This window comes from Phyllostomus discolor, chromosome 2 (assembly GCF_004126475.2).
Source record: "Phyllostomus discolor isolate MPI-MPIP mPhyDis1 chromosome 2, mPhyDis1.pri.v3, whole genome shotgun sequence".
NCBI classification, from domain to species: Eukaryota; Metazoa; Chordata; class Mammalia; order Chiroptera; family Phyllostomidae; genus Phyllostomus; species Phyllostomus discolor.
In genome coordinates this window covers 189,286,565-189,308,112 of record NC_040904.2, presented here as the reverse complement: position 1 = coordinate 189,308,112, position 21,548 = coordinate 189,286,565, and the positions used below count along the sequence as shown (strand labels likewise).

The 21,548-nt window shown below is 39.3% G+C and overlaps 1 protein-coding gene and 1 non-coding gene across 2 annotated transcripts in view; one reads left to right on the top strand and one right to left on the bottom strand.

The window, feature by feature from the left end:
* Window positions 1-21,548, bottom strand: part of GRIN2B (glutamate ionotropic receptor NMDA type subunit 2B) — a 397,810-nt gene that overhangs the window by 266,902 nt on the left and 109,360 nt on the right. Inside the window, exon 4 of the mRNA XM_028533474.2 lies at window positions 10,646-11,074. Within this exon, the coding sequence (XP_028389275.1) occupies window positions 10,646-11,056 (411 nt within the window). The 5' untranslated portion in view covers window positions 11,057-11,074. The remainder of the gene's footprint in view (window positions 1-10,645; window positions 11,075-21,548) is intronic.
* LOC114514327 lies at window positions 19,533-19,742 on the top strand. The gene has a single exon (XR_003686032.1). It is a non-coding gene; the product is annotated as a small nucleolar RNA U3 (small nucleolar RNA).

The window sequence follows — 21,548 nt, the reverse complement described above, 5'->3', positions numbered from 1 at the left end:
TCACCCTGCTCACTGATTCCTTTATCCAATGAAGACTTACTGAATATCTCTCACAGACATACAACTTACTGATTCCTACTATTTGCCAGGACTTTTCTAAGCAATTTAATAACTTTACTTAATAACCTTAAGAAATAGTCTACTTTTATCACTATTATAGATGAGGAACCAAAGGCTCAGAAAAGTTAAGTAATTTGCCAAAGGTCACACAGTAAATGGTGGAGCCAGGAAACAACCTAGGCAGTGAGATTCCAGCGATCCTCCTCTCCCCTCTGGTGTGCGTATTACTTTCCTAGGGTTGTCATAACAAATTACCATACACTTGGTGACTTTACACAACAGAAGTTTATTTTCTCACAGCTCTGGAGGCCAGAATCCTGAAACTAAGGTTGGTAGGGTCATGCTCCCTTTGAAGGCTCTAAGGAAGAGCCTTTCTTTGCTTCTTCTAACTCCTGGTGGCTTCCTTGGTTTGTGGCTAAGTAACTCCCACCTCTGCCTCTCTTTATAAGGACTTCTCTTTCATATCTACATATTCTCCTCTTCCATCTCTTACAAGGACTTTTGTCATTGGATTTAAGTGCCATGCAGCTAATCCAAGATGATCTCATTGTAAGATCCTTCACTTAATTTCATCTGCAAAGACCCTTTTTCCAAATAAGGTCACATTCACAAGTTCTAGGAGTTGGGACAGAGACATACGGTTTTTTTTTGGCGGGGGCACCATTCAACACACTACACTGCTTACACAGAGCACAGTTTAATAACTGTTCGTTGTTTAATAAAAATTAGCTTTTACTCTACTCCCAATACTACAGCATGCATAGTACTAGGAATATAAAAATCAGCAAGTCACGGCCCTAGCCCACAATGAGCCCACTGAATACCAATAAGTAAACAAGATAATTACAATAAAAGCATATGTAAGGCACAGGAGAGGTACAAAAAAAAAGGAAGAAGAAAAGAAGTAATCGATTCTTTGAAGATGAGAGTCAGAAAAGGGTCCACAGAAGTGCCATAGCTTCTCTCTAAAAGTGAGTAGGTGTTTCTGAGTGGACAAGGAACAGGATATTCTAAGGAGAGGAAGTAGCAAAAACACAATCACAGAGATGTAAAAAGGCCAGGACCATTCGGGACCTGTAAACAATTTAGAGTGACTTGATATTATTGTTCAAAGATGAGAAGGCTAGGAGAAAATCCTGGAGAGGTAGCCGGGGACCACATCAAAGAAGATGTCATATTCCAAACTGTGGGAAGCCAATGTGGAGCTTCCAGTGAAAGTGTAAAAATCCAATTTGATTTTCTAAGGAATCACACAGGTAAGCTACCATGTGGCAGTGCAGAAAAGGAAGGAGAGCCAGCACTGAGGTCGTGCAAGTGCATGGAGGGGAGGGGACAGAGGTAACAGATGATGAGGGGAAGGGAGTGGTCTGGGTTGATTCCCAGACTGGTTAATACTTCCTTTATAGACTCCCTCTTGGTTTCTAGTTTCTATAATGCCTTTTTTAAAATCTGGTTCTCCTTTTAACTCACTAATAATTAATTCCGTCTTAGCTCCTTTATTATCTCCACTTTCTCTGGCCATCCCTCCAATGATGGGGTTTGGTTTTATGGTTCAGAATTAAAAATTGGGTTCTGTCCTTGAGACATGTGTTTCCTCAATCCACTTGTTGGTTCTGAGCCATCTCATCCGCCTCCCTGATTTCAGCCACCCCTCCTTGCTAATGAAGTTCATATCTATGTTTCTAGCCCTAATCACTCTTTCCTGCAGGCCCAAATCCAATGGCTTGCTAGACTTTTTCGCTTACATGACCCTTCCACATTCTAAATTTTACTCTTTCTCATTCCCACTGTCACCAAATTTGTGACAAATCTAATTACTCTTGTCATCAAAATTGTTGGAATAGCACTAAAAGGGTCAACAGTGTCCAATGCTGCAGGAGGTCAACAATGACTTGAAAAGTCCGCTGGATTTGGCACTTTGTAGAAAGTGAGAGCTGAGGAAGTGAAAACAGCAGTTTTAGAGTGCCCTTTAAGGAGCTGAACTGTGAAAAGAAGGAGAGAAAGGAGGAAGAACCCAGGTCAAGGAAAGCTTTCATGTTTGTTTGTTTATTAACTAAGACTTGAGCATGTTCAATGGAGGCAAAATTGCTATTTGGATTCTTTTTAATTGTTGAGAGAGAGAGTAAAGGATAAAATGGAGGGAGAAGGGGAGGGAGGTAAGGGAAACAAAATTTGTTGTTCCACTTATTTATGCATTCACTGATTGATTCTTGTATGTGCCTTAATGTGATCAAACCTGCAAATATGGCAAAAATTGGTATTTTGGGTAAAACTGTTCTTGCCTGTTGAGCACTATCACACATATTGCAGGACACTTAACATGCCTGGTCTTCCAGTTCTAAGTGCCAGGCGCATGAAGACACACAGACACATAGACACACATGCAAAACCAGTCATTAAGATGTTAAAAAAAACCCTCCCCCAATACATTTCCAAACATCTCTTGGGTACCACAAAGCTAGAGAGAAGATGTCAGCAAGAAAGAATAAATTGATAACTAAAGGAAAAAAGTAAATAACTGATGGACCAAGGTCCTAGTCCAGGTGTATATGTGGGTAGATTGGCCCAAGTGCACAAAAGCAGGGTTTGGTGTGAGCCAGGAAAAATGACAGATGACAGATTTTTGGGCTTTAGAGTCACACGAATATTGGTTGAATTCCCAAGTTGTCACCTACTTCCTTTGAGAGATACTTCTGACTATCCCCAAAGCTGTTCCCAACTGTTGCCCCCTTGCCATTTCCACCAGAAAGCCTCGCACTCCCCACTTCCTATCCAGGGTTGGCTATGTAACATTTTTGGACCCATGCTATCGAAGATATGGGAAGACTTTTCCTGACCTAATAACCACCCCCTGGCTTTTCCTTCTCTGAGTGTTACCAGAATGCGTAAAGCTAGGGCAGACACCTTGCAACCATGACAAAAACGCCAAGAGAATCCCAGAGGTCAGTCTGACCTCACTGCATCACGGAACCATCCCGAGGAGTCCCCATCTCCAGGTGCCTTATTCGGAGATACCAATAAGCACTATTTGTTTAAGCTACTGTAAGTGAAGGTGCCCTGTCCAATAAGCACCTATTTGTTTAGGCCATTGTGAGTCAATCAGTATCTAAAGACCTTAAGCAAAACAGTTAACCTCTCTGATCTACAATTTCCTCATCGGCAAAATGGAGACAAAATGCAAGCCTCCTAAATTCAATGAGAGAATTAAATGAAATAACATATCCAAGCTCATCTAAGGTGACTAGCTCAGAGCTTGACAAAAGTAAATGATCAATCAATGTTAGTTCTTTCTTATTGTAACCTCATAACAACCCATGATAATTTGGGTGTTCTTTGCCCTGTGAAATGGAATTGCATCAATACAAATTTTTGTCCTCAAAAAAGTGAAATAAAAATAGGCTTTAATATTACTCTCATGCATGCTGAACCTAAAATGAAATATAATTTTAATGCCATGTTTAATGCTATCACCAAATAAATATATTTTTAAATAAAATATGCATTTTATTCAAAAACATAATTTTGAATAAAATATAAATTCTAATTTATATTCTAAACATAAAATCAAGATATAATTTTGAATAAATTGTACACCTAACATCAATAAGTAAGGTAACAGAATCACAGAAGTCTCAGAAAGGGAAATGAAAATATACTCTTGGTGTGAAAATAATAATCCAAGGAGTTTTTCAGCAATATCACTGTAATGTATTAAAAAGAGGTTGGTGACATTTAATAAATTAACTGCCTTCCTGTATCTATAACATAGTGCCACTTCCTACCTAGTACCTTTAATATCTCTTTCATTTAATAATTTACTTTTTCTCATATATAAACACTTCCAAATCTATGACTGACATTGTATTCAAAAACTATTTTATTTTGCTATGCTTCCCTTGGTAATGCTCTTATCTTCATTGCTTATATCCTATGTGTATTGGTTTCCTGAGATCATTGTATGTCTCTGCTTTGAAAATCTGGATAAGTCCTGATCATGTCACAAGCAGTATTTGCATCGCCACAGAGGCGGTGCCTACTGAGCTGCTGTTCATCCACCAGGCATAAAAGGAAAGGTATTATCATCCCAAACTCTTCCCTTTTAGTCAACAGGAAAACAATAGGATCCCATTTTCCTCAATGATTTAGGTAAGGCCTGAAATATGAAAACACAAGATAGTGTGTGCCAAAGGCCTGCTGTTTACTAAGAGCTGGGAACAGTGCTTCATAAGGCTCACTACGGACTAGGTGTTATTTTGCCCCATCATACAAATGGAAATTTTGAGGCTAAGTATTTAAAGAGCACACCTAAGGTCACACAGGTGGGAATGCACACAGTGGAAGCCTACTGGCTTGAAAGGCTGCAATCTCTTCACACTGTGCCACCTCCTTCCTGCGGACACATCTTCACCTTCCTGGAGGATGTATGAGAAGTGATGGCTCATGTGTTATTTTCTAGTACCAAGCGCCTTTATTTCTATGAATATCTAAAGCAAGTTCTGGGGCCTTAGTTTTTTAAGCATAAAAACTATACCTAGACTTCAAGTGGCCAGTCTCTTGAAAGCAAACCCTAGTTCCAGTTTTAAAAGAAAGGATACGTTGGCCAACAAGAAACACATTCCACATAAGCAGGTGGAAAGACTAAACTTCAGACAGACTTGAGGGCTGCATCACTGCAATGTTAACAGTGTCTTAGAGAGAACTGTCCACCCATATTCCCCCAAAGTACAGTTCAGGGAAATGAGAAACATGGGATAAGGGTAGCTGACTTCCAAGCAGGCCACTGTACCCCAACTTTTTCCTGATTTCCTCAGTGTGTGTGCTGGGAGGTGTAAAGTCACCTGAGAAACTTTTAAAGTCAAACACACTTGCAATCAGATCCTAGTCCCAGTATTTCTCTAGCTATGTGACTGTGGCCAATGTACATAAACTCTCTGATGTAGTTTCCCCACCAACTAAAGAAATACTACTTCACACCGCACAGCATAAGAATTAAAAGAGTCCTTATCACTGTGCCTGGCACAAAGTTGGCATACTATATCAGCTTCTTTATCCTCTTGCCTTTTCTACCTCTGTGTCTTCACTCTCCTCATCCAAGAAATACTGTAACACCACTGTTTGCTCTGCCCCAAGGAATACCATCTGACAAACAACCAAAAGCAAGGTAAAAAGCCTAAAAGACACCGAACTTGGCAAACAAAGTAATGTGTGAGTAGCATAGCTATCTTGATTTCAAGATTGTGTTGGATGTAACCCTCATGAACAATTGGAAGGCAACAGTCTATTCAGAGTCACATGCTACTGCTAGTTCTTCTGCTCCCTCCAAATACTTTGCTATTTGGTATGTGTAAGGTGAGGAGGGGTTGGGGGAGAGAAGTGAAGACATCAAGAAAAGATGGGGCCAAAGAAGAATAGGGGCCATCTTTGCAGCTCCAGTTAGATTCCAAAATGTAGCTCTCCGCACAGAAAAATAAGAGTGCTATTCAAACATCAAGTCTCTACCAAGCAAGTTAGAAAGAATCACAGCAATAGATTCCAGAGTAAGATTATTTTTAATGTGTCCTTTAATGAGGAACAAGGTACGGAGGATGATGCATGTTTTAGCTAATGTACTTCACTCAAATCAAGCCACCTATTTCCAGACCCTGACTCTTGACTCAGCATACCCTTTTCGCTCCCATTCTTGCAGCATGAAAGAACAGCTCTCACCTCCCTTTGCCTGATCCCACTGGAACTTGCACTTTCTGTTTTCCTTCCTACCTCCTGCTCAAGCCATTTCCAGGGCTCACAATGCCAGCAGCAGAACTGTCAATAAGCCTCTTTCCCCATCACCATTCCTTATTTCTCACCCTTAAAGTGTATGTTTACACAGTGTTTTTCTGTATTTTTCCACATATTTTATTTCATTTTTGTTTCACAATGTAAAGTACATATGGAAGAAAACAAAATTTAAATCTTATAAACTGTAAACTCTAAAGCACCTGGGATACATCAGTGAACAAGAAGAGCCCTGTCTATCCACATGATCTGCGTAGTTCATTATTATTAGACATTTGTAAGAGACAGAACAGGGAAGCAACCAACCAGTTTAACCAATAGCCTCTTATACTAGGGCTGGTGGTAGGGCAGGGTCGAGTGGCAGTGGACCTAAAATAACACAGGCTTCAAAATAGGTACATCTGTGATTTAAATTATAGTCCCATTGCTCATAAACTGTGATATCCCAGATTAGTTACTTAACCCCTCTGAGCTAAAATGTAAAAACCCAAGAAAGATTCAGCAAGTCAGCAAGGAATGTCCTGGAAAGAAATGGAAATAGGTCTTGCTTCAATTTATTATTTGGATCCAGATGGGCATCCTAAGTCTAGTATCACAGGGAGAATAAAAGCAGTTTTAACCAGGAAAAATAAAATAAACTCCTTATACTTAGGTGGGGAACTGCCAAAAATCTCCTCATACATTTTTAAACTATCTCTGTTACTATTCGAAACAGCCTTCTGTTATAAGCACCTAGCAGTTCTTTCCTCATTAGAGCTCTTCTATAACTGAACATGTATGTGCTTTTTGGCTACAGTGTGGCTGTATCACTGATGAGCCTCAGCTCCCCTGGTGAGGCAAGACCATGGCTGCCAACCACACTTCACAGCCATGGCAGGAGACAGCTGATTGGTCTCCAGGTCAAAAATGTCTCTGCAGCTGGTTGTGATGCTATTCAATTCCCATTCTTTTCCTGCATCATGAAATCTTCTTCCTCTTTCCCTCCCTCCCTCCCTCCCTCTCTCTCTCTCTCTCCCTTCCTTTCCTTCCCTCCCTTCCTCCCTCCCTCCCTCCCTCCCTCCCTCCCTCCCTCCCTCCCTCCCTCCCTCCCTCCCTTCTTTCTTTCTTTCTTTCTTTCTTTCTTTCTTTCTTTCTTTCTTTCTTTCTTTCTTTCTTATAACCTTTGGCTTAGGCTACTGAATGTTAAGCTGGATACGTACTGGAGCACTTCCTATGCATTATCTCATTTACTCTTCATCAACCCTATAATGAATATATTATTATCCCCATTATACAAGCCAGGAAACCAAGGTTTAGAGTGGTTGGTAGGTGAGTAGTCCAGACCCCCACAATGAAGAAGTGATGGTTGAAACCCACTGTGACTCCAAATTCTGAGCTTTGAACAGCTCCACTCTACTGGTTCCTAGGCTTCGTTTGGCCATGGTGTAAGGTGCATTTCCTTGTTGGGAAAGCAGAGCACTTATTAATGCTTATACTGATTAATCAACATATACAACAAAGTGAGCACATGCTATTTGACCAGGCACTGAACCTGTGTCGGAATATTTTTGTCAAAAATCTTTATAACCATGCTCTCTTTCTTCCATCACCAACGCCCTGAACTGGGGACTTTATCCCTACAACGCAATCTTCCACAAAGACACTTAACAAGTGGATTCTGTTTCAAACAAGTAAACAAAAACTACGTTAAAATGGAATAGCAATTAACTATCTCCTAGAAAGTGGAAGAAAAATGGAAGGCTTACCTGTCATCTTTCAGGTGGTAATTCTATCTTAAAGACTCTACCTTAAAGGCATACCTCAAACATTGGGAAGCTATATTCTTTAGATCATCTGCATCAGTTCCACTTGCAAATGTTTTGTCCTCTTGCCCCCTAGTTGATTCATAGTTGTCAAACTCTGTGTCCTCATTCCATGTTTGTAAAATGTGGTCATGATACTTAAAAATAAACTTCTATTTTTAAAAACTGACCTTAGCATTTGAGATGTTTTATTTTTGAAACTTGCCCCAAAAGCTTATTTCTCTGAAATCTAGGAGATTCTTTTTCCTTGCCTTCATGCAAATCCTTTAAGCCTAGGAACGTTCCTCTGCACAGCTCCCCGGAATCCTGGCCCTGCCGCCCTCTCAGTCCCGGCGGTTCCTGCCGCGCCCTTTTCTGCAGCCACCAGAGGCCCACTCAGGCATCCAGCCCCCTGTGACCGAGCCTGCAACCTGCTGGCTTCCATGTTCTCAGGACCTCTTTCCTTCCTCTTTTTCCTCTTCCTACCTACTTTTTAGAAACTCTTCTTTTTAGGCCAAAAGTTGGACATTATTTAGGCTATTTTAGGAAACTGCCTAAAAATCATTGCCCATCTCTCTTTTCTGATGGAGAAAAAAAGATAAGATGGGATATTTGGGTTGGTTGCAGTGGTGGGAGGGGTTAGGAGGAAGAGGCCAGAGGGAGATCTCACTACAGTGACCTGGAAGAATCCACCTCACCGGCTTCAATCCCCCTTTCTCCCTAAAAACAGTACCCAGTGGGCCCCCTATGAAATTGTGCTGCCCCTAAGTGCTATTTACATGCTCACTTACTCTCTCCAGTAGTCAGATCCCAGTATTGCTATTATGAATCAAGGGGTGAATTACATTTAGTCAGATAAGACCCACCACAGAAGAGAAAGTGCAGAATAGGAAGGAACGTGAGACCCTAACCAGCCTCTCTATTCCCCGAGAGGCGACACAACATGTGGCCTTCGGAGCCAGCAACCAGTGTTAAAGTCCTGGCTGCCACTTACTAGCTACATCATCTCGGTTATGCTATTTAACCTCTCCGAGCCTCAGTTTCCCCACCTGTCAAGTGGAGATAAATAATACCACTTAGCTCACTGGCTTGTTAAGAGTATTAAATAAAATAATACATGCAAAGCACTATGTGCCCAGCATATGTAGATAAGCTAAAGCATCTAGGATACATCAGTAAATAAAAGAGCCCAGGCTCTCCACATGATCTAAATCTACTTATTCACATCATTATTACGAATTTATAAGACACACAGAGAAGCAACCAACCAGTTTAATCAATCACCACTTATATCAGGGCTGGGGGTGAGGTGTGTTGGAGCGGTGGTTGACCTAAAATAACATAAGTTGCACAATAGCCCATATAAGGAAAAAAAATCACTTTTACTTTTCTTTTCTCAAAATAAGTATGCACTCATTAATGTTTCAAAAATTTGGCTCATCCATCTTGGCATTTTTCAGTGCCATACTGTGCCCTCAGAACACCACTGTTAAAATATAATTGGCTAAGGATAATGTTAACAAAAAATCTTCCTGAAGCAAAAACTCCATAGGTTTTGCCACAGTCAGTCTGTCTTTTCCATTCTGTTTAAATTGTTCTCACATCCCTTAGCATCCACTCCTCATGCCAGCATTTGACTAACATCTTTACCTTTCAGTATCTTTCTCATATGCAACTGAAGTTCCTCCACTTAGTACGTTCCAGTTGACCGTTCCTGGATTGAAGGCAGGAAGCTCCAAAACAGACGTTAGTCATCCCTGCCTGCTGCCAACAGATGGCAATAGTGATCGTGCGAGGTTGTCTGACTCTGTTAAGCCCTGCAGGTTCTCAACCAGCCAAGGAGCAAGCTGGTGGTGTCTGTGCTGGGTTTTGAGGTGTTCGCTAACATGATTAACCCTACAGCATGTCTTGTGAGTAAAAAACTAATGGCAGTTTTGAAAGTTATGTTAAGTATGAAATGACAATGAAAAGTTAGAAACAATTTTAAAAACCCAAAGTGATAAAAAAACAATAAATATTGTACGTGTGAAGTGAATCAATCTGAGCTATAAATGACTGTGAAGGACAACACATAGTGAGAAGTGCTGTGCCCAGGCAATAAGCAATAAAGCAAGATAAGATAACTGAATACATAAAAAACATGAAAACAAAACCCAACCATAACAAAACATTTTCTGCAGTTAGAGAACAAGCATCAGTGTCAGATAACAGTTAGTCGTATGACAATCTAACATCCATGCAGGAGAGACTAGGGTTTATTTGAGGCCTGAAAGCAGTGGTTCTCAGCCTTAACTGCACTCTGGAATCATTTGGGGAGTTTTAAAAGTCCTAAACCCCGGGCAGCACCCGAGGCCAACAATCAGAACCTCTGGAGGCAGTAGCCAGGCATTGGTCATGTTTAAGGCTGTTCAGGTGATTCCAACATGCAACCAAGGTTAAGAACCACTGCCTTCACATCTAAGCACAGGGATTGCAACTGCTGCTGGTACATTTCATCTAACCTATGGATTAAAATCCATTCAAATGCACAGATCGGTGTGTAATAAGCATGGACTCCTTAGCAAGAAGCACTTCTTTATGATATTTGTATCTTTGAGGAGAAAAATTACCTGCCTCAAAGGATTTTTCATTTTATATTCTTGAAACTGGTATGGGTAAAGAATATGCATTATACAGGAAGAACAGAGCACACCTTATTTTAAATTTTTGAAGAAGATAGTCATATGCGTATTTAAAGAAAATGGATCACAGAGCTACAAGCTTCAATATCTCTTAGTCATTTCTGTGCATCCACTTATAAACAAATGGACACACAAAGCTGTTCAAAACTGTAGGAACGTCTAGATACCAGTGTCTTTCCCTCACTCTCATCTCTAAGCAATTAGACTAATTTCTGATCTATCCACTCATTGAGTGCATTCTTCCTACTACCTTTCATCTTTCACAACTAAGTTCTGCATTAAAACAAATGGATCATTTAGTTCTCCATTCAAACCAACCAGGTTCTTCTCACCACAGCCCGCTTTTACCTTATCTGCCATTATCATAGAGGATCCCCCGTGGATGCCTAGGATGGGGGTGAGAGTCTGGGCTGAAATGAAGTCAAGGATCTGGGCGATGGCTTCCTGGTCAGTGTCGTCAGCAAACACCACCCCCTGGATCTTCCGGTCGGACATGAGATCACAGATACGGGTGATGATGCTCTTTGGATCGGTCTCATTCATGGCTACCAGCTCCACACGGGGCACCACGGAGAGATGGTGGAAATCATCTTTCTCGTGGGCATCCTTGATGGCCACCTCGTCTGAAGTGCCCACAAGGATGACGGCAATGCCAATGCTGGGTGGGCTCTTCTGGGAACGAGCTCTGCTGCCTGACACAGCCAGGACGGCCAACACCAACCAGAACTTGGGAGAACAGCACTCTGCTCTGGGCTTCATCTTCAACTCGTCGACTCCCTGAAAACATAAAGACAGAATGGTTAAATCACAACACAGGCTACATGACCTGTCTTTGAAGAGGCTGGATACTACAAGTCTAGGGCCTTTGCTCATTTTCAATCCCAACTTCTATCTTCTAGTCTAGTCTCTTACAATCCCTTATGTTTGCTTAGAGTGAGAGAAAAACTTTCAAAAGAATCAGAAATCCTTGAGCAAGACAATTAAAGATGCTACTGCTATAGCTATCAGCAGCAAACAGACAGAGACAAATGAGGGAAAGAGGATGCAAGTGGTGCAAGCAGTAATGCCAAGTGCTCAAACACAGGAGTCTCCAAGAGGGGGTCTTGCTGTTGTCACATGATCCTGGGCACTCCCATCATAATCCACCCTTGAACTGCTCTTGGGCCAAGGGGATGGCATAGGCCAGGCAGAGAGAGCAGTAAAATGGGCTTAGCAGAGGCTAGCAGAAAAACATGGTCTGGATAAACTAGATATAGAGAGCTACAGACACATAAGCCGCACGTTTTTGCTGCCTTTATTTAATGTTCACCTCAAAGAGGACAAGAGCCTGAAAGTTCTTCAGCAGACTTTTCAGGATCTGGCTCTTAATAGTACATCAAAAAAAATGACCAATATATGGGCAGTGCTTTAAAAAACATCTCAATTGATCCTTACAATAACCCAGTGGAGGCAAAAAATAAGAAAGATACTGTTATCCCCCTTTTATAGATGTTGAAGCTAAGGCTCAAAGAAGCTAAGAAATCCAAAACCATGAACCACTTAAGCAAAAAAATATATAAATTCAGATCTTCTGACCTTTAGGCCAACTTGCATTGCATTGCATTACATCACACTGCTTCTCAAATCACCCACTATTACAAAGAATAGTTTTATTTTGATTTGTTTATGCATCAAAATATGATACTTTTGACAAATACTACTGATAAGTGCAGTAATGTCAGAGCCACTTTTGAAAAAATTTCCATGGCACAGGGCAGTGCTATCATAGTGGCTGTCCTAAAATGACTGATGCCATGTTTCTATATAATTCACCACCTTTTACCCATAACAAACTCCTACTCTTTACTTTCACCTATGCCCCTGAATCTTACACTATGCACCAGATTGAGGACACAGCTCTACACAGAGCTTGGTAATTTCTGCTTATATTTCTCACCATTTTCCAAGAGCTCCTCTTACTTAAATAGAACTAGACCTGCTTCAATTGTTTTGGTTTGTTTTAAATAATAATTTATTGCACCTCTACTATATGCTGTATACTTCGTTAGGCATTTCCTCAGATGGAGTCTCTTTGGTCCTCACTGAAACTCTATGAACTATTATCCCCAATTTTCAAATAGAAAAACTGAAGCTTAAAACAGTTGCATAATGTTCCCAAGGTCAACACAAGCATGCCAATACATAAACTTAGCATTTTTATACTCTAAAGAAATATTCTACAAACTATACTCAAAACCAGAATCAGCGATTCTCACTCTTCTCCAAAAAGAGAGAATCTGTAATCAATGATGAAAATGTGGCCTAATATCTCATGCTTGTTTGAAAACACAAAAACATTAAGACATTAGGGATCTAAAAACTTTGAGAGTTTAGCTGACAAAAGAAAATAATTATGATGGTGTTGAAAAGAGAGGTAAGGATGTCAGGCTGAGCAGACTGACTGCAAAGGGCATTAATGATTTGGAAGTAAAATGTTGGGGACATTTTGTGGCTGAAGGAGCACAAAATCCAATCCAGTTCTTGGCAGAAAATGCTCTGGTAATCTTGCTGTTGTAGTCATCCTTCCACACTGCCAAGAAGGAAACCTGTATTGATCACCTTGTCTATCTCTTGCAAATAAGACAAGTAGCTCGGTGGTTCATGCCTGAGCGGGGTTTACTCCTGACAGTATTCTGGTCTATGCACCTTTGTGGAAACAGGGAATGACTACCAGAGCCCTGGAAGCCCATGCTGATGAACCGTATCCAATTGAGCAGGAGAGCCAGGGCCTGAATTCCTCCTCCTCAAGCTTAAAGCAGAGCAGCACTATATGGAGCAGAGCAGCACTATATGGAGCTGAGCAGCACTGAATATTCAGAGCAAGACCGATGGGTTTAGCATCTCAAATAGCTGTTGGAAAAATAACAATAATAATCTGTTCAATTTCAAGGACTGGTTCTCAAGGAGAACCAAAAAATTTAAAAGTTGGCAAGACTAGCAGCTAACTTCATTCCAATGGGATTCTAATCATTTAGTTACCAGCTACTAAATCAGATTCCTCCGCATTGAAAAGTGGTCCACTCTGTCATGACAGTTTATTGACTTTAATAGCACTCTACACTCTCCTATTCTGTGTTTTATTTGCTCTCTTTAAAATATCTTTTGTGTTCCTCTATTTCTTCGCACACAATATATTACACTTTGTTATGCAATGGCCAGTTGTGACACTCAAAGAATAGAATCTAGTTCTCCCGACTGTCCTTTTTTATACTCAGAATAGAGCAAAGCAATACATTATGGGAGATACCAGTAACAGAGGGACTGTGAGACAAGCAAAGAAGCTGCTGTGAATACAAACTCAATTTCACACATTAGAAAGGGGTTAGTTGGGAGAAAGCATGTAGTCCAAGATAAGTAAATTGGTTTTGCTGCCTCGCATAGACAGACCACAGTTAGTCTTAACGTACCTGCTCTGTGAAGCTTTGCTCCCTCCTCTCCACTGTTTTTCACCTTCCCCCAGTAGAACTGACCATTGTTTCCTTTTGACTATCACCAAAGCCTGTATGTGTCTATCTAAATACCAATATAGTGTAAGAGTTTACTATAATTATATGAGTATGTGTAGTTGGTAATCTCCTGGTGGGCAGGTACCTTTTCAGTTCAGTAAGCATTTATTTAGCACCTACCATGGAGGAGACATTGTTATTAGTGTTGGGGATGCAACTAACACAAGCCCTAACCTCCACTTCCACAGTCTAGCAGAAGACACAGAAACACAAAGAAGACCTTGTCTCATTTCCATTTGCATTCTGGGGGTCTAGCTCATATACAATAAGGAAGGACTCAATAAATGGCAGCTACTGAGTTTCTACCATTATAAAAGTGTCAATATTTGACCATTTTTTACCTACAGTAATAACCTATTTTACATATTATATATTTATAGTAACATTTTAATTATAGGTTAATAATAACCTACCATATGCCAGACACTATTATTGTTAGGCAATTTTCATGCAGTATTAAATCACATATAAAGATTGTAAGTCATAATTTTTCCTTATACTACAAATAAGGAAACATCTCCTGAGAGGTTAAGTATATGACCAAGGTCACACAGCTAATAGGGATGACATCAAGTTTCTAACCAAAGTTTGTCTATTTCTAAACCCTTGCTCTTTCCATTCTGCTTCCTCTCAATATGAGTATATGAATGAATGAACAAAAGAATAAATGAAATCGCCAACCAAAAACAAATTGTACTGTAAAACCAGTTCCACATTAACTAAGTGCCTGAGGATGGACAAATCACTTAATCAAGGTCCCTTTATTCTTATAGGTGAAATCAGGATAATGTACTAACCTACATACCTGAAAGATATTTTTTTAGGTTTTTGTGAGGATCAAATAATAATATGGAAGTGCTTTGAAGAAAAGGATGTTAACTTTAAGCTTCTATAGAAGTTGTTCAAGGATCCTAGCTATTTATGAAAGCACAAAGTCAGCATGTGGGAGGTGGTGGGTGACAGAATGGTAGACAGAGGCTGAGAGGAATGTTAAGAGGAACCTCACAGGAGGCAAGCAATATTAGTTCCCTGACAATTATAACTCCCTGGAAAAGATCATATAATGGTCTCAGAGTAGCAGCAAACTCAAGAGTCATTCAGGTTAGGGTCAATAATGGGAATCAGTGAAGTTCAAGACCCCCCAAATAAGGCTGTGAATTCAGGCACTAGGGTGCACAAACAGCCAAGAAAAAAAGCAGCTGGTGAAGATGTGGAGAAAAGGGAACCCTAGTACACTGTTGGTGGGAATGCAGACTGGTGTAGCCACTGTGGAAAACAGTATGGAATTTCCTCAAAAAACTAAAAATGGAACTGTCTTTTGACCCAGCAATTCCATTGCTGGAAATATATCCAAAGAATCTCTAAACACCAATTCAAAAGAATTTATGCACCCCCATATTAACATCAGTGCTATTTATAATAGCCAAGATTTGCAAACAGCCTAAGTGCTCATCAGTAGATGAGTGGATTAAAAAAAAACCTGTGGTACATATATACAATAGAATACTACACAACAGAAAGAAAAAAACAAGTCCCTACCTTTTGTGACAGCATGGACAGAACTGGCAACTATTATGCTAAGTGAAATAAGCCAGTTAGTAAAAAACAAATACCATATGATCTCACTTATAACAGGAATCTAATGAACAAAATAAACTAACGAGCAAAACAGAAACAGAGGTATAGAATCATGGAACAGACTGGCAGCTCTAAGTGAGGAGGGTGAGGTGGGGACTGATTGAAAGAAGGTGAAGGGATTAGTCAAAGAACATATATGAAGGACCCATGGACATGGACAGCACTGCGGGGCCTGATTATGGAAGTGAGGGGAAGGCTGGGTACAGTGGGGTGAAGGGAGGATGAGTGTGACAACTGTAGTAGCATAAACAATAAAATTTTTAAAAAATGAAATCAGGACCAAGATTCCCAGTCAAGATGGCAGCACAGGCAAACACCTCTTCACACAATCACAGCAAAATTACAACTAAGATATAGAACAACCATTGCTCAGAAATGACAGAAATTGAGTTGAATGGAAGTCTGGCAACTACAGAATTAGAGAAACCACATCCATCCAGACTGGCAGGAGGGGTATAAATGAGGAATGGGCTAGTCCCACACCTATGTGAGGTGGATAAAAATTTGGAAGGAAAATCTCAGGAGCCAGGAGTCCCAGCCCCACACTAGACCCCCCAGCCCAGGGTACCAGTACCAGGAACATAAGCAGCCATAACTCTGGCTGCAAAAAATCAGCAAGGATTGAGTCAGTGGAAGAAACTGCTAGAGCCCCAAACAGTTCCTCTTAAAGACCCACACACAGACTCACCTACTCAGACTCACTCCCTCTGGGCTCTAGCACCAGGGTGACAGCTTGAGGGGCACCAGTGGTGTGCATGGGGGTGCTGAGGTGCCTGGCATAAAGGTGAACAGAGGCCATTGCTCCTTTTCTGCGACTTCTTCCCACAGACTGGTGTCTATCTAAGATTCCATCAACCTGGATAACACTGTTTGACTCACCTCAAAGATTCCCAGAAACTCCACCTCACCCAATTTACAGGCCCAGCAAAGCTGTTTTTCCATATGAATGGCTGGTCTTGGCTCCTGTTCATGACTTCCTAAATCCTCTCAAACATGCAGCAGCTGGCCTTAGTGAGCCCCAGGCTCAGAACTATCAGCCTCGATTCACAGCTTGGCTTTGCCTGGAAATCTCCAACCCAGCACAAGCAGCAGCCATCTCGGATTACTTTATAACTCAGGCAGAGTGACCCCAGGCAAAATAAAGGTGGGGGGCTGATCTTGTCCTGCATCACCCAGGAAACCCCAGAGCCAGCACACCCAATGGACAGAAATAAAAAGATACAGTCAGAAATGAAGAATACACTAATTGGAATAAAGAACAATTTGCAGAGTAACAACAATAGAGTGCATAAAGCTGAGAATCAAATCAATGATTTGGAACATAAAGAAGCAAAAAACAACCAATCAGAACAAGAAGAAGAAAAGAGAATCCAAAAAAAATGAGAATAATGTAAGCAGACTATGGGACAACATTAAGTAATCCAACATTTGTTTCACAGGGATGCCAGAAGGAGAAGAGAAAGAAAAAGAAATTGGGAATCTATTTGAAAAAATAATGAAAGAAAACTTCCTTAATATGGTGAAGGAAATAGAGTCCCAAACAAGATGGACACAAAGAGGCCCACTCTAAGACACATCATAATTAAAATGCCAAAAGTTAAAGATATAGAGGTGGGAGGGGAAGAATGGGTGAGAGGTGAGGGGATTAGAAGTACAAATATGTAATTACAGAATAGCCATGGGGATGTAAAGGAAAGAGAGTATAGTATAAGAAAGAGAGTAGCCAAAGAACTTACAAGCATAACCCTTGGACATGAACAAGGGTGAGTGGATTGCCTGAGGGAGTTGAGGGGAGCAACTCTCCCCTCCTAGGACAACTGTAATAACATCATCAATAAAATATAATTTAAAAAATAAAATCAGAAGATACTACTGAAAAAAAAAGAAGAGAAGAAGCAAGATTAGAGAGTTAATTGTTCACCTCTTGGCCCTGTCTCCTTGCAGCTTGAGCTCAGTGGTCCCCAGATCTACAGCAAGCAAAAGACCACACTAGCCTATGTTCATGCCTACAATTTGCATAGTAGTTATAGCAGGAACCAATCTATGCTTTGCCGCTCACAGCAGACTCCAAGGGAAGATACATCTGAGTGAGAAACTGGGCCAATTGTATCCTCAGAAAAAAATGAGTCCTAGGGCAACTTGCCCCAATGGAGAGGATAAAATATGATTTAAATTGATAATTAAGTCAAATTTTCCTAGCACTAACTTTTAATGTAGTCAGGACACTATCTGGAGTACCCCAATTAAGGAGACTGTGGTTAGAATATGATAGGCAATGAGTAAAATTAAGATTAAAAGTGCCAGAACTATGCATCAGGTCCCGTTTCCCAGTTACCAATAAAGACAGAAAGCTAGGGATACATTAACCTAAAATTTGTCACTTTAGAGAATAGGGAGAAACAAGGAGTCTCATCATACAGCATAAGCCAAGTGAAGTAAAAAGAGTATAACTTTTTTGGAGGGCAATGTGGGAATATCTTCAATTTTTAATATTAATACAAAATACAATTCAAAGGTAAAAACATCAAAAGCAACAATGAGATATGTCACATACCAGTACCAAGAAAATACAAAAATCATGAACATGTATGAATCTAAAAATATAGGCTTAACTTGTGTAAAGTAATATCTAAAATTACCCTGAGGTGTAACAAATAAATCCAACAGACAAAATATACAAAGACATACATGATAAAAAAAAAAGCATATGTAATGAGTTTGAACTTGTTCAGATATCCAGAAATCCATATACAACAGAGACTACATATTCTTTTAAGCACAAAAAAATATTGTATCTACAAAAATGCCTCAGTAAGCCCTGGCTGGCGTAGCTCAGTGGATTGAGTGCGGGCTTCGAACCAAAGCGTCGCAGGTTGGATTCCCAGTCAGGGCACATGCCTGGGTTGCAGGCCATGACCCCCAGCAACCACACATTGATGTTTCTCTCTCTCTCTCTTTCTCCCTCCCTTCCCTCTCTAAAAATAAATAAATAAAATCGTTTTAAAAATGCCTCAGTAAATTCCAATGAATCAATATAAAACAATTGCCTTTTTTAATAATATGATTATATTACAAATAAATTTTAAAGGTAGCTAAAAATATCACATCAAAAACTTTTAAAATTCACTATTAAGTAACACAAAGGTTAAGGAGGAAATCATAAGAAGAATTAAAATATCCACTGAACAGAAAAACAATAAAAAAATTAAATATCAAAATTCCTAGCACACAACTAAAACTGTTTAAAGAGAAACCTATGCTTTTAAATTCACTTATAAAAAAATTTAAAATTAAAAACAATTAATTTTCACTAAATTTTCACTTACTAAACAATTCAGAGTCAAGCCTAAGAAGGAATTAGATAATAAAGATATGGCTAGAAATTAATGAAATGGAAGGCAAAGAAAGGGGGAAAAAAGCCGATCCTTTAGAAGACCACCATGAAGTTGTGACAAGACTACTCAAGATAAAATAGAGAAATGCAAATGAAATCCATAATGAAACAGGAAAAATACTAACATACACAATAAAAATTTTAAAATAATAAAATAATATTATAAAAATTGTTATTTTTAAATGTAATGTATAAATATATAATAAAAATAGCAAAAAGGAGTTCAAAAGAAAATCTTAATATAACATTAACTATTAAAGTAAATAAAATGATTACCAAAGGCCCCCAATCCTAATCCACCAATATCACCTCCCACTCCTACTCCCCACCCAACCACCCCACCTCTGCCAAAATGAAAGGAAGTAAGGCAGGTACATGTGGTTTTACAGATGACGTCTACCAAACTTTTAAGGGAGAAATAAGCCTTGCTTATACAAGTTGAACAAAATACGAAAAGAAGAAAATCCAGATAATAGTAGTACAAGAAAAGATTACCATAGGGCCCCTTCACCTATGAACATAAAGGAAAAAAACTAAATAAAATATTGTCTAACCAAAATAAATAGTATCGTTTGAAAATGACATGATCAAATATGACTTATACCAGGAATACAAGAATGGCTTAAGTTCAGAATATACATCAAATTAGTTCACCACAAAGACTATATTTTCAGGGATCATTGCTATAGTTCATTACTAGAGAAGTTCCTCTGTGTAGAGCACCCGAAACCACGAGAAGGAGATGCAGTGTTCTCTCTTGAGCATGAAGCCACTTTTTGGTGTTGCTTTTGCAATTGCCAATAGCCATTGATGATCATTCTTCCCTTACTTTGGAAGAGTAAGAGGGAGAGAATGCAGTCTGAGTGGTAAGAAAACAAAAGGAAAAGAAAAAGAAAAAAAAGACAGAAAAAACATAAGAAAAAAAAGAAAGAAAAAAATAGTTCACCACATTAATGGACTAAAGGAGGTATTTACACAAATATCTCAAAACATGACAGAAACACATTTAATTAAGGAAAATGTCTATTCATGTCATAAATTTTAAGATAAGTTTTTTTTAAAAAGTCAATAATAGAAAACAAAGGAGATCATCAACCTTTACCTGGTTAAGAGTATATGTGTATACCAAAAATTCTTGATCACATTCTTTTTGACATTGAGAAAAAGGCAAGGTTAGTGCTGTTCCTGCTAATAGAGATTCTGGTAAATAAGTTAAGAAAATAAAAGTTTTAAGAATGAGAAGGGAAGGGAAAACAGCATTACATGAAGAAAATGTTATCTACATAGAAAATCCAACAGAATTTAGAAACTATTAGTATTGATATGAGTAGATTAAGGATGCTAGATATGATACTCTTAAAAAACATCAATCGCTCTCTTTTAATCAGCTAAAAATATAATACTCATAATAGCAAAAGCAACTCTAAATTATTTCACAATTAACTTGAAGAATACACAAGATTAGTAACAGAGAAAATGTGAAACTCTATTAAAGGCTCTGAAAGAAAGACCTGAACAATGTAATCATATACCACATTTCACGGATATGATAACATAGTATTTTAGAATTCTATTTCCCCCTAAATTCACCAGTAACTTCAAGGCAATAGCTATCAAAATAACAGTAGGAATTTAAAAAGAATTCTACTAACTTATTCTAAAATGCATACAGAAAAATAAAGGTATACAAAGAACTAAATAAATAAACAAGAGGTCCTTATATGAACCAATAATGAAGGTATGCCATGAACTAAGAAGTATGATGAATTCAACTCTGCAGAGCAGATCCAAAATACATTTTTAATTAACATATTTCTAAAATTGTTAAGTTCCACATCAATTTGTGGTTTTAAGTTATACTTTCTAAATTAAAATGTATAGGCATAGGGCAAATGTTGAACCAAAGAGGTACTTTTGAGTCACAATGCTTCACTTAGGCAACAAATGTGTTTACCATCTGAAGCAGGAGTGTGAGTTACTCCTGATAGTAAACAATTACTATCTAATGTCATCTTGATATATCGGACTAATATCTATTTCTAGCAAATGAAATACAATGTCATCTATGTATGCAGCTTTTTTGGAAACCCAATTTCAATCCTCCAAATGCACTGAGGGTCCGTTAAATATCATCTAAGTCTATGAAAATAACATATGAAAGGCATCAACTTTTGATTTCAGTTGACTTAGAACCTAAATTTTCTTTTCACATTGTTACTCTCCTCCTTCTCACACCATTACTATCATCCATTACTCTTTTAGAGTTCTGAGCTCCTTTGCCTCTGCCCTTTCTTCAGAAAGGAACAAAGTAAGAAATCCTGGCAGTCTGGGAAGTGGAGGCAGAAATAGCAGGGTTTCTGTCTGCCAGGGATAGATGGCTGGAAAGCCTCTTAAAAGGCCAACCCACAAAACTTCATTTGTAGCCACTTACCCTGGGCTCTGGCAGTGGGAGGGCAGAGTGGACTACAGATGCTTGAAGAGAGTCTGGGGTTGGTGGCTCTAGGCAGAGAACTGAAGGAACAGCTGCCAGGATCCCTATACTGAGTCATTCCCCATAATGCAGAAGCCATCTTTCTTAAGCAGAGCACCCTCTCCAAGTGGCATTAGCCTAAGGGGAAGCAGTGGCCCCCACCCACCCTGTGGTGGCTGGGTGGCCTTAAGCCTGGCTGCTGAT